Below are 12,968 nucleotides of genomic sequence, written 5' to 3'. Positions count from 1 at the left end.
GCCCACTTGAAAGATAGAAGCATGCAAACTTGCTGGTTTTGGGTCACCACTCAGTTCTTATTACAAACAACATAAAAAGGCCCAACATCTCCCTCCCCTCAGTGTACCCCCAGAAAGCTGCACAGAATAATGAGCAGTAAACAAGGGAGGCAGCAGATAGGCAGAAAAGAGGGTGTCCAACTTGAACTAAGAACTGACAAAAGATGGAGGGTGTCTCCATGGCAACGGTCAAGCTGTTTGAGTCACATGGCCAGAATTTCTCTTGAAAACAGCAAGAAGAGGCTTGAAACAGCCTTTAGTGGATGTTTTGGATACCGATGGGAGCACCATGAGTGGATACCAGCAGGACCAAACTCAGATGGCGGACAGCCACCGTCTGAATGGAACCGCAACTCTGGAACTGCAAGACGGGGAGATGAACGGACCTCTGTTTGGTAGGTAATATTTGTACATGGGTTAATCTAGCAGTACAGTCATTATACAATTACAGAGCTCTTTATTTTCTTTTTTCCTGTTACCCAGAATCCAGAGTATTTAATATCGTCATCATTACCCTGGCCTTGTGTGTCCTTATTATCACTGGCCTGTACTGCGTTTCTGTTTGCTACAGCCGCACCAGGTGAGGATGAAACTTCACACATGCTTTGATATGGGACATGTAAAGTAGTTGGACTGTTACATTCACAATAAACCATAAACACCATCACAAACCATCACAATAAACCAGAATCAGCCACACAGCCCTGTGACTGATTCTCTGACAGAAAACAGAAATACTTGACATTAGTTCAAAGACTCAGAAACAGGAAGTGATGTGAAAATGCACAATGAGCAAAAAAAAACCAAAAAAAAACAGGTTAAGAGGGACTTTTTTCTGAGATTGTAGAAAGGTACATAAACAGCTTTTTTTTTTTTTATCAATAAACAGCAGAATAAGGCCATTTCTCTCTCTGGGCAAAGCAGGGAAAATGCACTCACAAGTTTTAATAAGTTTAGTAGTGAAATGCACTTTTTCCTGATCTACTTAAGTACTATAAACACCTCACATCTAGCACACATCATGCATCATTTTTAATACTGTTTGTTCTGTAGTAACTTTATTGATTTTGAAATTCCTTTATTATCAGCAAAGCTTGACCTTACATCCCTCTGATCTTCATTTATGAGCCAAAGCAGTCCCACACTGTTCAACTTCTTCTTTTATAGCTGTTTCATAAACCAGAAATAGAAAAAGTCAAACATTTGATGATGCTGTTTTTAGCCATTAGATTCTGAACTGTGGGATATCTTTCCAGAGGATATGAACACTGACCCTGAATTAAAAAAAAAAAAAAAAAAAAACACAACCAAAACACAGAAATTTCTTAAATAGAGAAAAAAGGGGAAAAAAAACAAGTCTCAGTATTTGGAAGAAACATAAAAAACATGATATACTACAGCAGAAAACCCAACATTTCAGGAAATGTAAAACAATTACAAAACACACAAGAAAATCCAAAATTTCAGAAATAAAACGAAGCAACAACTAAAATAAAAATTATTTGTTTCTAGTTGTGTTTTGCAAAATACTGATTGCCTCTGCTTTTATAAAAATGTGTTTTCCTTTTTTTAGTTGATGTTCTTCAATTTCATTGCATTTTTCATTTCCAAGTAAAGCCCAAGTTTATAGCACATTTAAAAGCACCCACAATAAAAACACTGAACAATCTCTAAAGCATCAATAAATACAAGTTAAAAATAAGGGTTGACCAGTTATTGATACTTTAAATAATTCATTCTCTAACATGGACTTATACATGTGTTTAAGAAAATATTTTAATGAGGGCTAGTTTCACAAAGTGACTAATTCAAATAAAGAGTGACATTATGTAAACTTAAATACCATCAATTCGTATGTTTTATTTTTGTTTGTTTTTCCATCAGGCAGTCAAAGAGAGCCCATGTATATGAGAGTGCTGTGACCCGTGGGGAGCCAGCAGACCCAGTGGCGGTCAAAGCCGTGAAGAGGTCAACCAGTTTCATCAACCCTCTCGCCTTCTTCAAGAAACCAGAGACAACCAAGGACAACTCCAGGATCTACTACATCTACAGTAACCCGCTGCCTGTAGGACTGAAGGAGGAAGAAGAGGAGGGCCGAAATAGGGCCAGATGTGAAATGGAGGAGCAGAGCACTCTGTCAACACCTCTGTCTCTGAGAGAGTATGCCAAAGACCCCTACAGCGGCCTTGTCCTGGACCCTCCGATATTTTACATGCAGCTTTAGAGGGCTGACGGGAAAAGTTGTAATGAGGTTAGTTAGGGACAGCTGTCTGTGTGGTCTGTGGTTTGACCGCTGAGGCTCTGGCTTTCAAAAGATATCAGCAAGTACAGCTTATTAAAGGGTAGTAAATCAGTTTTTCTGTTTTAAATCAGTTTGATGGTAGTGTCTTCTGTAGCTCTGGATGGGTCTGAAAATGAACTCTGATAAACAAACATAATGACAATATGTCAGTTAAATAATGCTGCATTCAAACTGAATTTATGTAAACCATATGTTTACTTGTGGGTAACTGAGGTTTCTCAACTGGACATCCACATTTTACATGATTCCTTAATTTGCTTACACAGTCAGTACAAAATCTTTCTTTTTATTCCTGCATGAGGCCTTACAGTGAACTTGTTTAACACATTTCTGCTGTAAAGTGCAAAACGTTGTCTGAATGCTGATTGCAAAGTAAACCTGAAGCCGGCCATGTTTTTATTTTCCCATTTGGAACAAAATCAATGAATGTCTGTTTTCATTGAAAATGTACAACGGAACTGGATTGCTTCCTTTCCAGTGCTGGCAGCAAAGGTGGACGCAGCTTTGAACACGGTTTAAATCATAGATGGTTTAATAGCTTTGCATTTAAGTATTCCATCAGATTTTATATTATAATTATTCTATTGATGGGAGAGATTTAAAAAAGCTTTTTGAATATATTACTAGGAAAGAAATTGTTTTTTGAGACAACAGAGAAAAAGTGTTTCACATTTAACCATCTTTATTAAAACTGCTAATGCTGTGAGTTTTACAAAAAGAAGCCGAGTGTGAGACACAGAAAGAGAGAGAAAGAGAGAGAGAGAGAGAGATAGAGAGAGAGGAGAAAAGTACAAATGATTATCACTGCAGAACAATCAGTAGGTAGTTCTGGACAATGTGACTGGATCAGTCTTCAGTTAATAGGCTGAGTTTCTCTGATCAACCACTGCAATGCATCCATCCTCCCCTGCCTCTCCAGCTCTGCTCCAACCACCTCCCGGCACTTCCTGTGGTACTCATTCACCCAGTCACGCTGCAGGAAAGAGAAAAGGAAAAAAGGTTGAAAGCTGTCAAACCATGAGAGGGATTATATTTAAGAGGTGAACAGTGTAACAAAAAGAATATTAAGAAGCACTCAAAGGCACAATTTAACTGTAAATAAACATGACTACGTTTGATGTGCTGGTGGATTTGAGGCAAGTAGAGACACATCTTACATTACTGAAAATATTAAAGATTAAAGTGGATGGGTATGTCTCACCTCCTTCTGCGTGAGCAGCTCTGTGTTCATCATTTTGACTTGGATAGGGACCAGAGTGAGAGGCTCAAACGTCACACTGCCTCTGTTTCTGTAGTTGTACTGCACACACACACACACAAGAATGAATCTTGAATGAATCTTTTAATACATTAATTAAATGACATAAAAAGATGTTTCACTCAATAACCAATTTTGGACTCTAAACAATCTTTACATGTATGTGATGCTTTTTAAATATTTATCATTAATACACATGCTTTGAAGCATGGATACCTACTTTGGGCTTAGCTGGTACAACAAGGACCACATTTTCAATACGAATGCCGAAAGATCCATCTTCATAGTACCCAGGCTCTGAACAGCAAATTAACACAGAGAGATGTGAGAAAGGAGCTTTTCTAGACCTACATTTATTTAATTTAAATGTAATAGCAAAGTGTGTCCAAACTTTTGACTGGTAACTTTTAAAGTGCTAATAAAACCACAAAAGGTTAACTATCTGGGACTAACTACCCAGTTAGTTAGAACTAAGGAACCCTCTAGTATCAAAGTCAGCACCTTAAATAACACGTCCAGCTACTCTCCACTTATGCTCTTAGGATTTCCAACACTCGGACGATTTCAAATGTTTTCATTTCTGAAAAGATGATGGTTTCCTCTCTAAGCTATTCTATTTCCAGAAGAACATTATGTAATGTTTGCAGCAGATGCAGTTTGTCTTTGTCTTTCGTGCAAAAGAACTACTTTAAATGGTTTTTCCTTTTCTGTCACACAGATTAAAACATGTTTCGATTCAGTAATGCTGCCTTGCAGCCTCTTGCCGTACCATCACTGACGATCATGCCAGCTTCCAGAGGTTCGTCTGCAAAGGTTTTATAGCTGATGCCGCAGGGTCCCTCATGGACGTTGAGGAAGCAACCCACGCCATGACCAGTACCATGAAGATAGTCCAATCCTGACTCCCACAGGGACGCACGAGCAAACGAATCCAAAAGGTGGCCTGGAAGAGGAAGGAAGATTCACAGCGGGAGGATAAAATAAAGCAAACCATCAGATTGAAACAGAGATGCACACAGAAATCTATTTAGAGGGACAAATTCAAAGGAGAAAGAATATGGCAATAAATACATTTCTAACATGAATGAATTAATTGGAAAATATTGAAGAATTAAAATATGTATAGAAATAAATAAATTAAAATGTAAATAGTAAGAAATGAATCCATCAACACATTAAACAGAACAATAAATGACAAAGTAAATAGGAGTGTGTATTTGTTAGTATTAAAACATATTTAATGAAACCAGATAAAATTTAATTTATTTATTATTATCAAAATAATTTTTATATTATTTTTGTTTAATTAATTTGGGTATTTTTCAGATTTGAAATGAAACCAATTTTACATGGTGAGCACCATCCAATGAGCTCCCTTTCAGCACCACATCATATTATTTAAATTATTTAACGCATTAAAGGAAAAAATACCATCTCCATTATCTTTTATTTTTATTTTTTTTTTTAAACCAAAACCAGATTTACTTGATGGTAGTGTCATATATTTATGAATATATGTAATCTTGTGTTTCTGTTGTTAAAAATCTTTTGTCCTTTATATATAAATATACTTCATCTCGTGTCACTGCTTAACTCCCTAACAGATTTCTAACAACTCAACATAAATCACAGCTGTGTAAACATAAAGAAAGAGAGAAGACCTCTCTTCATTACACAGAATACATAGTACAAGTACAGAAACTATGAATCACTTTCATGTTTTAATTCAATGTTTTTTTTTTTTTTTACTTGAGATTTGTGTTTAATTTTCAATATTCAGGCTTTAAAAATAATCTTCTATGATAAAGTTTTGGGTACCTTTTGTTCCATTGGGGAAAATGGCAGCACTGACCGCTATGTGTCCCTTCAGTACGTAAGTAAAGCACTCCTGCAGGAAAAGGACAGAATTTAACAAAATAAGTAAAGAGAATGTTAAAATAAATAATAAAGAAATGATAGTTAGATAAGTTGATGTCAAAAATATTAATAACTCAATAAATTTAAATAGTAAAACCCAAACTTGCAGTTAGATTTATATGTAAACTAAATAAATAAATGTACCTTCTCAAAAGCAGACGGCGTCCCAAAGTGCAGCGTTCGTGTGACGTCTGTGGTTCCATCGCTGCCAACACAGAATACATTTGTGTTGATTGATCACGAAAAAAACTTTCCTTTGTTGTCGTGTTTGTTTTACATCAATCATACCAACACATCCCTGGACATAACTGTTATACTGATTATCAATAATGCGCATACGTCACAGCAGATATTTACATGTACTGAGCTCCGGAGTCGATCAGGTAAACTTCATTCACTGTGAGGGTTCTGTTGGTTTCAGGCAGTGGTCTACAAAGAAAAAACAAAGAAAATGGGCCAAATGAACAAGTCATAAAGGCAAAAACAATAGAATTATGGCACAGTCACGTCTGTTCTATCTGCTAACTCACGTGTAATGTATGATTGCTCCATTTGGACCCACGCTGGATATTGTTGGAAAACTGAGGCCAACAAAATCTTTCTGTTGACTGAAAAAGACACATGAAGGGTCAAAAAGGTGAATCTTTTGCCTTTTTAGTGTTTTCTGAAGAGTTGAATAATACTGAAAATATCAATAAATGTGCCCAAACATGTGAAATTATGGAGCAACAAAAATACAAGTAAATTTATAGAATGTTAGAGAAAAAAGTGAGAAAGGAAAATGTAAAATATTAATGGGTGAGAAGGCTCGTTTTCCAAGGAAAACATGATTCTACAAAACAAAAGAGAAAATCATATTTAATTTTTTTTTTTTTTTTAAATATAATTCTGGTTACAAATTTTACTTAAACTTGTGTAATAAATGCAGTGATTCAGACTACGCTGTTTCACTCTCTCATCCAGTAGAGGGAGCTATAACTCCAGATCAGTGACTATGGCCGCGCTCCATCCCTCAAAGCAGCCATTCGCTAAACACTTATTCCAGTGAAGGGTCACAGGTGGCTGGAGCCTATCCCAGCTGCTATCAGGCGGGAGGAAGGGTAAACACCAGTCCATCACAGAAGAACACGTCATACAGCACCTCTCCAATTCAGCCTTTTTAAGCATTTAAGCTGGCATGAAGTTTAACTGTGTGTGTGTGTGTGTGTTAATAAAAAAAGAAAAGGACCCACCTGCGTAATTCTTCGGCCTTATCAGCAGTAGAGATCTCAGTCACGTTGCCTTTAGGAATCTAGAAAAACAACCGAAGCAGAGCCAAGTTAATGGGACCTAAAACAGCTGCCACACTCCAAAGCTTAAGTGCACGTTGAAAGCGTCTCCAACTAAACATAAAGTGTCAATTACATATGCACACACACACACACACAATTATAGCAGCCTGTAGAGTTTTTTCCTGGGACAACCTGTGTACAGTGATGGGAATGGAGGATAATTGTATTTGAAAAGGCTAAAACAAACTTATGTGTACTGTACATGAAGTATTACTACAGCATGGAGATCCTCAAAAAAATTTAAGTTAATGTGAGATTTAAAAATATAATCAAAAATGCTCATTTTTTGCCCAGTTTTTACTGAACTTGCATAAATATTGGACCTAAAAAGAAAGAAAAACAAAACATACCTCCTTTTCCAGCCAAGCGAAGAGCTCGCAAAGAGCAACTGCATCTTTGATCTGTTGGTAAAAGACCAGAGGAGCACGTTTGAGCTAAACAGGACACAATTTCTGATTAAATATCTTGGTGTGCACAGACTATTGCAAGGTCCAACTGTCCTTACATGAGCCATTTTCATGCCTTGAATCTCAGTAGGGTTCTTCACAGCCTTAGACAGACAGAGTGGAGTGTAGGGTATTGGACTCCTGTTGGTCTACAAAAACAAACAGAAGAAAAAGAAACACTGAGGGGGAAATGCTAATGTTAAAAAAGGCAGCATAATAAATGCACAGCCATTGCCAGGCAATATCTTGACTACAAATACCAGGAGAACACACGGAGACCATCAAAATGCCTGCTGTCCTTCAGTAAGGTTTCAGTGTAAAACTTAGGTGGTTCTTCTGGTAAAGATATGGATATTTTACTTCCTTTAGTTTAGAGTTGAGTCTAAATTAAATTAGTATTAAATCAATGTAGAGTTATTTATATCTTCTGATGAATAGGAATATAAATAAATAAATATAAAATAAAAGAAGAGTTTAAAGAACAAACAAATAACACTAAAAACTTCTGGAGGTGACCAACATCACCATAAAACTCCCCCAATGAGTTGCTTCAATTAAAACATTATTTTAAATAATGTGTTCTAATATTTTTGTTTAAGCTGATAAAGATTTATTTGCATGAAGTGACTGTTAAAAAATAAATATCAAATGTGTTTTTGAAAATAATTTTCCTCTTTGTGTAGAAGATGTGCTGTTATTTCTTTAAGACTTGTAGCTCAAGCCCAACCGTGCAGCTCACCTACAACCACTCAACCTGAATTCATGTTATTCCACAGAGATCCAACATCCAGCAATACGAGTTCAATCAATACAAAATAATCAGAATTTCCAACACACATATGATATGTCACTGGGGTATAAGGAAGTAGATACTGAGCATATGTTTCCTGCTCGGAGAGGAGAATGAAGGTCAGAAGGTTGTCATCAAATGTTACACCTTCTTTTGCTGGAAAAACAAAATGATAACCATCTTCTAAAAGCTGACTACGCATGGTTATGTTGCTGTTTCCGTACCTTGGGGATGACCTGTGTGAGCGCACAACTGGCCTTGTCACAGATCCACACTTTGTCCTTGTGGCCAAGTGCAGCACAGATCGCTTGGAGCTCAGTGTACACCGACTCGTACGGGAACGTCTGGATGCTGAGCTCAGGCTTACTGGGACAGTCTAGCTGCAGATGGTCTCGCAATGCAGGGTCACAAAGACGCTTTAGGTCCACAAAAAGCCTGCAGGGAGGGAGCGGGATTTGATTGGAGAAGCAAAAATGTGAATTCAAGTAAAAAAAAAAACTAATTATATCCATAAATTACCAGGTGAATACAGTTAAAGAGGGAACTGTTATTAGTGTGTTGACAGAAATGTATAGATTTATATCCAGTTTTCTTTCTTGCAAATTGTTTTTTTTCTTCATTATACACGCCCAGTTATGCTGGTGATTTTGTCACATTTGGATCTGAATATCATTTAGGTATCCCCAGGTAACAAGATTTTAGGATCTGAACAAACTTGCTTAACATGTCTTAGACAGCTTTTCTGAAAGTGAATCAAAGCAGTTAAAAAAAACCCAGAGCCATTACTGTCTTTTTTAACTGCATTATTTAAAACTATGCTGAAGGTTATGGGTGTTTTCATGATGATTCATAAGATTACACAAGGAATCGGATCAATATCATTTTATAAAAACTTGGTTTAACAAAAAAATTTTCCAATATCACTGCTTTAATTTTTTATCTATGGACGTTAGCCCTTTGAATACAATAATGTTGAATGTCCTCAGTCAACTGCATTAAATTAATAATAAAAATATATAGATTTTAGACCAGTATTCCTGTTGCATCACACCTGCCTTTACCTTATTGAATTCATTCCCACAATGGCGTATGCAAAGAAAACAGGGTTGTACTCGATGTCTGCACCACGGAGGTTAAAAAGCCCTGAAAAAAAAACATAATACATTCAATTGTATAAGCTAAACTGAAAGAAAAGGGAAACATTTCTTTGTCACATAATATTAATTCTCCTCACTCATGTTTTCATGCATCATGCTCATCTAAAGCCTATGTACTTACTGGTTTAAATATCACTCCTTTTTTTTGCAAAACTGTCATTGAACGCAACCCTTTTAATTACAATCTGCCCATTTTGTCTACATGCAACTTAATGACAATCAAAATCTGCATTTTTTGACAGATTCAAATCCTCAGTGGGAATAACTAGAAAGCATCCTGCTAAACAAGTTGGTCAAAAATGCAGGATTATCAAAATTGACCTGTGCAACAGTTGTGACATTAGCCACCGCTAACTAAAACAGCTAAAAGCAAATGTATCTGAAAACTGAACATACATGCAATCTCATCCAGCGCTGTGGCAACAAACCAGGCAATTTTCCTCTCTGTCATCTTGACTCGCAGTGTGTTGATCTTGTCCTGCCAGGAAATACCTAAAAGTGGTATGTATCAAACTTTCATACTCAAACGTATCAAATTTTATTCAGCCAGACAACAATAAACCAAGAGAACTAAACAGAAGTGAAATTAAAGGCAATGTTTTCATTGTTCTTTTCACAACATTCAACAGATGCCACAAATAAAATAATGGTGTGGCCATGCTTGGCACTGACCGGTGTAGTCTAACCCCAGGGTGCGGAGTTGTGTGCTTGGTCTTTCTGGCCGGTCCGTCCAGACAATATCGATCAGGTTGTCCTGCACCGCCACCAGCGAGTGGCCAGCACTGGTCAGTGCCTTGGACATGTTCTTCCACTGGTCTGAAACACAACATCACAAGATCACCACCACTGACACCTTGTATTGCTTTTTATTCACATTTGAAACCTGCAAAATAAACCAAGATTTTTATTCATCTTCTCACATGTTGTCTTCTTTTGCAGGATGTACTGTGTTCTCGGTCAATCTGAGAGGAAAATAACCTACCAGCAGCAATGATCCAGGGATCTACTCCCACTTTGGAATTTTCTGGTAAGACGCTGATCAGCCAGTCCTCCTGAGAGGGTGTCTCTTTCAGTCCTTTATAAAAATTATTTAAAAAAAAAATACTCCATCACATTATGAAGACATACATTTCTAATCTAAATCCGACTTATACTGTAACACTGTGGATTATGCAGTCATTAATTTTTGGATTATTTTTTACTGATCCCATATTTTACCGGGGTCAAAAAATGACATTTAAGATGTTTGTTTTCCATTATTAAATCCTTCAGAAACTATCTAATGAAACCTCCACAACATAAAGTTTAATCATGCACAACTAAAAAACACAAATGAGGACATTACCCATCTTCATAAGAGTCCAGTTGTTGTCCATCTGCTGGCTGGCCTGGAGGAAATATCGGCCATCAGTCCACATTGCAGCATGCTGCTCCGTGACGATGGCTGTACCTGAACATTGAAGCAAGAAAATGTGTTTAATCATTTTCTATCTGTTACATTGCCAACATATTTGCTGAGTCTATATAGGAACTTGGCTCTGTGAAGCAGCAACACTTAACACTACATCTGAAACTAAAGCAGCAAACAAACAGTCTGAGAACATTTACAAAGAAAGAAGGCAAGATGTGCACTACAGAAGGAGGCCTCTCATAATTTAGTATGAAAGTAATATTATCTCCTGCAATAAATTCATATATGATGAGATACACTTGGATGTGGGGGATATTTCTGAATACAATTTGGATGTCACAGCCAGTGTGGGACATTGTCCCAGGTTTTGTCATTAGATCTTGGTTTGTATATTGACTTAAATTGACACACTGGCAAAACATACCTGCAGAGCCATTGAATCCACAAATAAATTCACGCCTGCAGTCACACGGTGCAATGTATTCACTCTGACAAAGAAGAAATGAGAGGTCAGCTTCCTTTACAATCAGTGTGAAAAAACATCAAGTCACCACTTGTTTTTAACACCACCTTTGCTACTCTTTTTACACCATATCCCTAACAGATGAAGAAAGGGAGTGTGTGCAGGAAAAGGACTATAAGGTCTGGGGACGGTATTAATACACGAGAATTAAGAAAGGCAAAACATGAAGCTTTGTCTCTTGAAGATTGCGCCTGTGTGTTGTGTCTTTCTTTAGGGGCAGATTTAATTATTTAAACATACATGGTGTATTTGGTGTGTGTTTGAATTGAACTCACCTGATGTGCATCTCCAGATGGGATTATGTAGGCCTGTATAGGCTCTGCAAAGTATTTACAATTTTTCATGGCTTGTCGAAGAAGCCGAAGAAGCTCCCCTGTGATCTTTGGAGACATGGCTGCGTCTGCATGGACAAAGAACACAACCTATTTCATTTAGATGTTTGGTAATGCTGTAATGTGAAGGGAATCTATATAAACTTGACAAATACAGATCTAAAACTTTTTAATAAAAAATTTCACAAACAAACCTATAATCCACAAGTATATTAAATCACATCCTAATTATTATTATATTACCTGACTTTTGGGAAGTCATGTTGACTTCAGGTGACAGGAGTTTGAAGATGACTGACGAAAAGTCTACTTGTGACTATACGTGGCGCTCAAAGTCAGTCCACACCTGTATCTTTAACCTGCTGACTAAGCAGCTGTTACAACACTCATGGTTGAATATTAAAAGAAAAGTGATACTGATTAAACTCCGCATTTACGTCACCCATTCCGTCCGCAACAACCCCATAAAACAATTATCAGGTGAAACTGTGCAGCAGGAGTCAATATCATTAGTCTCATCCACTGACCAATCACGTCACAGTATTTAACATCGACGAGCTCTCCTATTGGCTAATGGCTGCCCAGACGATTGTTGTTTACAAGTTGGCATCAGATGAATGAGTTATATTTACTTGCTAGCTAGCTACTATTAAAGTGAATCATTTTTATGTTTTTAATAAGAAACTACAAAATAACAGAGCTTGACGTTAATTTCTACTGAAGCGTAGAACTGTCGCCCTAATAACAAAAATAATTGTGAGACTATCGCGTTAAAACTTGATACGTGCCACGTTTTTACAATAAAACTATCACGTTATTTCATGATAAGGTCCCTTTTCGTAGGAGTGAGCTCTACGCTTCCGTAGTTATCTTTTCTAAACAGGTATGACTTTTTTTCAACAGGCCAACAGTAACGCGGTGATTGATTGATTCGGTGTGTAGCCTAGTGGGTGTGGTAGCAAGCCGATAAGACAAAGTTAGTGGCTTTTCACCTACATTACCTAGGTGAAGACTTTTCTTACTGCATCGATCATGGACAGTAGGCTAGAGACACAGGCGTGGGCTGACCGACCGTGTGCTTCACTTCAAAACAGTCAACATCCCTCGGTACACGCTCCTTTGAGCCACAGGGAGACGAAACGTTTTACTTTCCAAACCATCGCTAGCTAATGAAAAAGTGCCCCTGCATACAGTCAGAGAAACACTGAATACAAACCCGCACGTTCGCCACTGAAATATGCCCCTTGGATCAAAAATCGAATCTCTTTTTGTTTACCAGCTTGGACCTTGTGTCAATTTACAAAACAGGAGGCTGCCATTTCGCTGTTGACGTCACTGGTCACATGACTGCAGTTTCTTCCAGTAGATGCGGAGGGATCCGGACTCGCCTCTTCCTCAATGTCTCAAGCACGGAAAATCGCAAAATAACAGAAAACATTTTTTAAATAGTAAATTTAAGACT

At 37.3% G+C, this 12,968-nt stretch overlaps 2 protein-coding genes across 4 annotated transcripts; one reads left to right on the top strand and one right to left on the bottom strand.

Annotated features, from left to right (window-relative positions):
* The first annotated feature begins 310 nt into the window (after nucleotides 1-310).
* si:dkey-246e1.3 lies at nucleotides 311-2,487 on the top strand. The gene is made up of 3 exons (XM_041982248.1): nucleotides 311-434; nucleotides 523-619; nucleotides 1,924-2,487. The coding sequence occupies exons 1-3, from the start codon at nucleotides 329-331 to the stop codon at nucleotides 2,261-2,263; spliced, it is 543 nt and encodes a 180-aa protein (XP_041838182.1). The 5' UTR covers nucleotides 311-328; the 3' UTR covers nucleotides 2,264-2,487.
* A 522-nt stretch (nucleotides 2,488-3,009) lies between these two features.
* xpnpep1 (X-prolyl aminopeptidase (aminopeptidase P) 1, soluble) lies at nucleotides 3,010-12,853 on the bottom strand. 3 transcript variants are annotated; one of them, XM_041982180.1, is made up of 20 exons: nucleotides 12,723-12,853; nucleotides 11,450-11,574; nucleotides 11,076-11,139; nucleotides 10,586-10,690; nucleotides 10,223-10,315; nucleotides 9,913-10,056; nucleotides 9,637-9,732; nucleotides 9,145-9,226; nucleotides 8,308-8,518; nucleotides 7,353-7,442; nucleotides 7,198-7,248; nucleotides 6,749-6,807; nucleotides 6,047-6,124; nucleotides 5,874-5,945; nucleotides 5,661-5,721; nucleotides 5,418-5,487; nucleotides 4,369-4,542; nucleotides 3,820-3,896; nucleotides 3,543-3,641; nucleotides 3,010-3,314 (listed from the first exon to the last, which is right to left on the bottom strand). In XM_041982180.1, the coding sequence occupies exons 2-20, from the start codon at nucleotides 11,564-11,566 to the stop codon at nucleotides 3,195-3,197; spliced, it is 1,863 nt and encodes a 620-aa protein (XP_041838114.1). In that variant the 5' UTR covers nucleotides 11,567-11,574; nucleotides 12,723-12,853; the 3' UTR covers nucleotides 3,010-3,194. The 3 variants fall into 3 exon arrangements, with proteins under 3 accessions (XP_041838114.1, XP_041838115.1, XP_041838112.1); XM_041982181.1 differs by having other exon boundaries at nucleotides 12,783-12,805; XM_041982178.1 differs by lacking the exon at nucleotides 12,723-12,853 and adding an exon at nucleotides 11,750-12,488.
* Nucleotides 12,854-12,968: the final 115 nt, after the last annotated feature.

This window comes from Melanotaenia boesemani, chromosome 4 (assembly GCF_017639745.1).
Source record: "Melanotaenia boesemani isolate fMelBoe1 chromosome 4, fMelBoe1.pri, whole genome shotgun sequence".
In the NCBI taxonomy this organism is placed as follows: Eukaryota; Metazoa; Chordata; class Actinopteri; order Atheriniformes; family Melanotaeniidae; genus Melanotaenia; species Melanotaenia boesemani.
This window is presented reverse-complemented; position numbering and strand designations above follow the sequence as displayed.

What these genes read in the sequence shown, in the direction of transcription:
- xpnpep1 (XM_041982178.1), bottom strand. An exon ending in CTGGACTCTTATGAAGATGG is followed by an intron (nt 10,316 to 10,585) that starts GTAATGTCCTCA and finishes ATTTTTATAAAG; the next exon opens with GACTGAAAGAGACACCCTCT. An exon ending in AGCGCTGGATGAGATTGCAT is followed by an intron (nt 9,227 to 9,636) that starts GTATGTTCAGTT and finishes TTTTTTTTTCAG; the next exon opens with GGCTTTTTAACCTCCGTGGT.
- si:dkey-246e1.3 (XM_041982248.1), top strand. Translation starts at nt 329, where the DNA reads ATGAGTGGATACCAGCAGGACCAAACTCAGATGGCGGACAGCCACCGT. An exon ending in GATGAACGGACCTCTGTTTG is followed by an intron (nt 435 to 522) that starts GTAGGTAATATT and finishes CCTGTTACCCAG; the next exon opens with AATCCAGAGTATTTAATATC. An exon ending in GTTTGCTACAGCCGCACCAG is followed by an intron (nt 620 to 1,923) that starts GTGAGGATGAAA and finishes TTTTTCCATCAG; the next exon opens with GCAGTCAAAGAGAGCCCATG.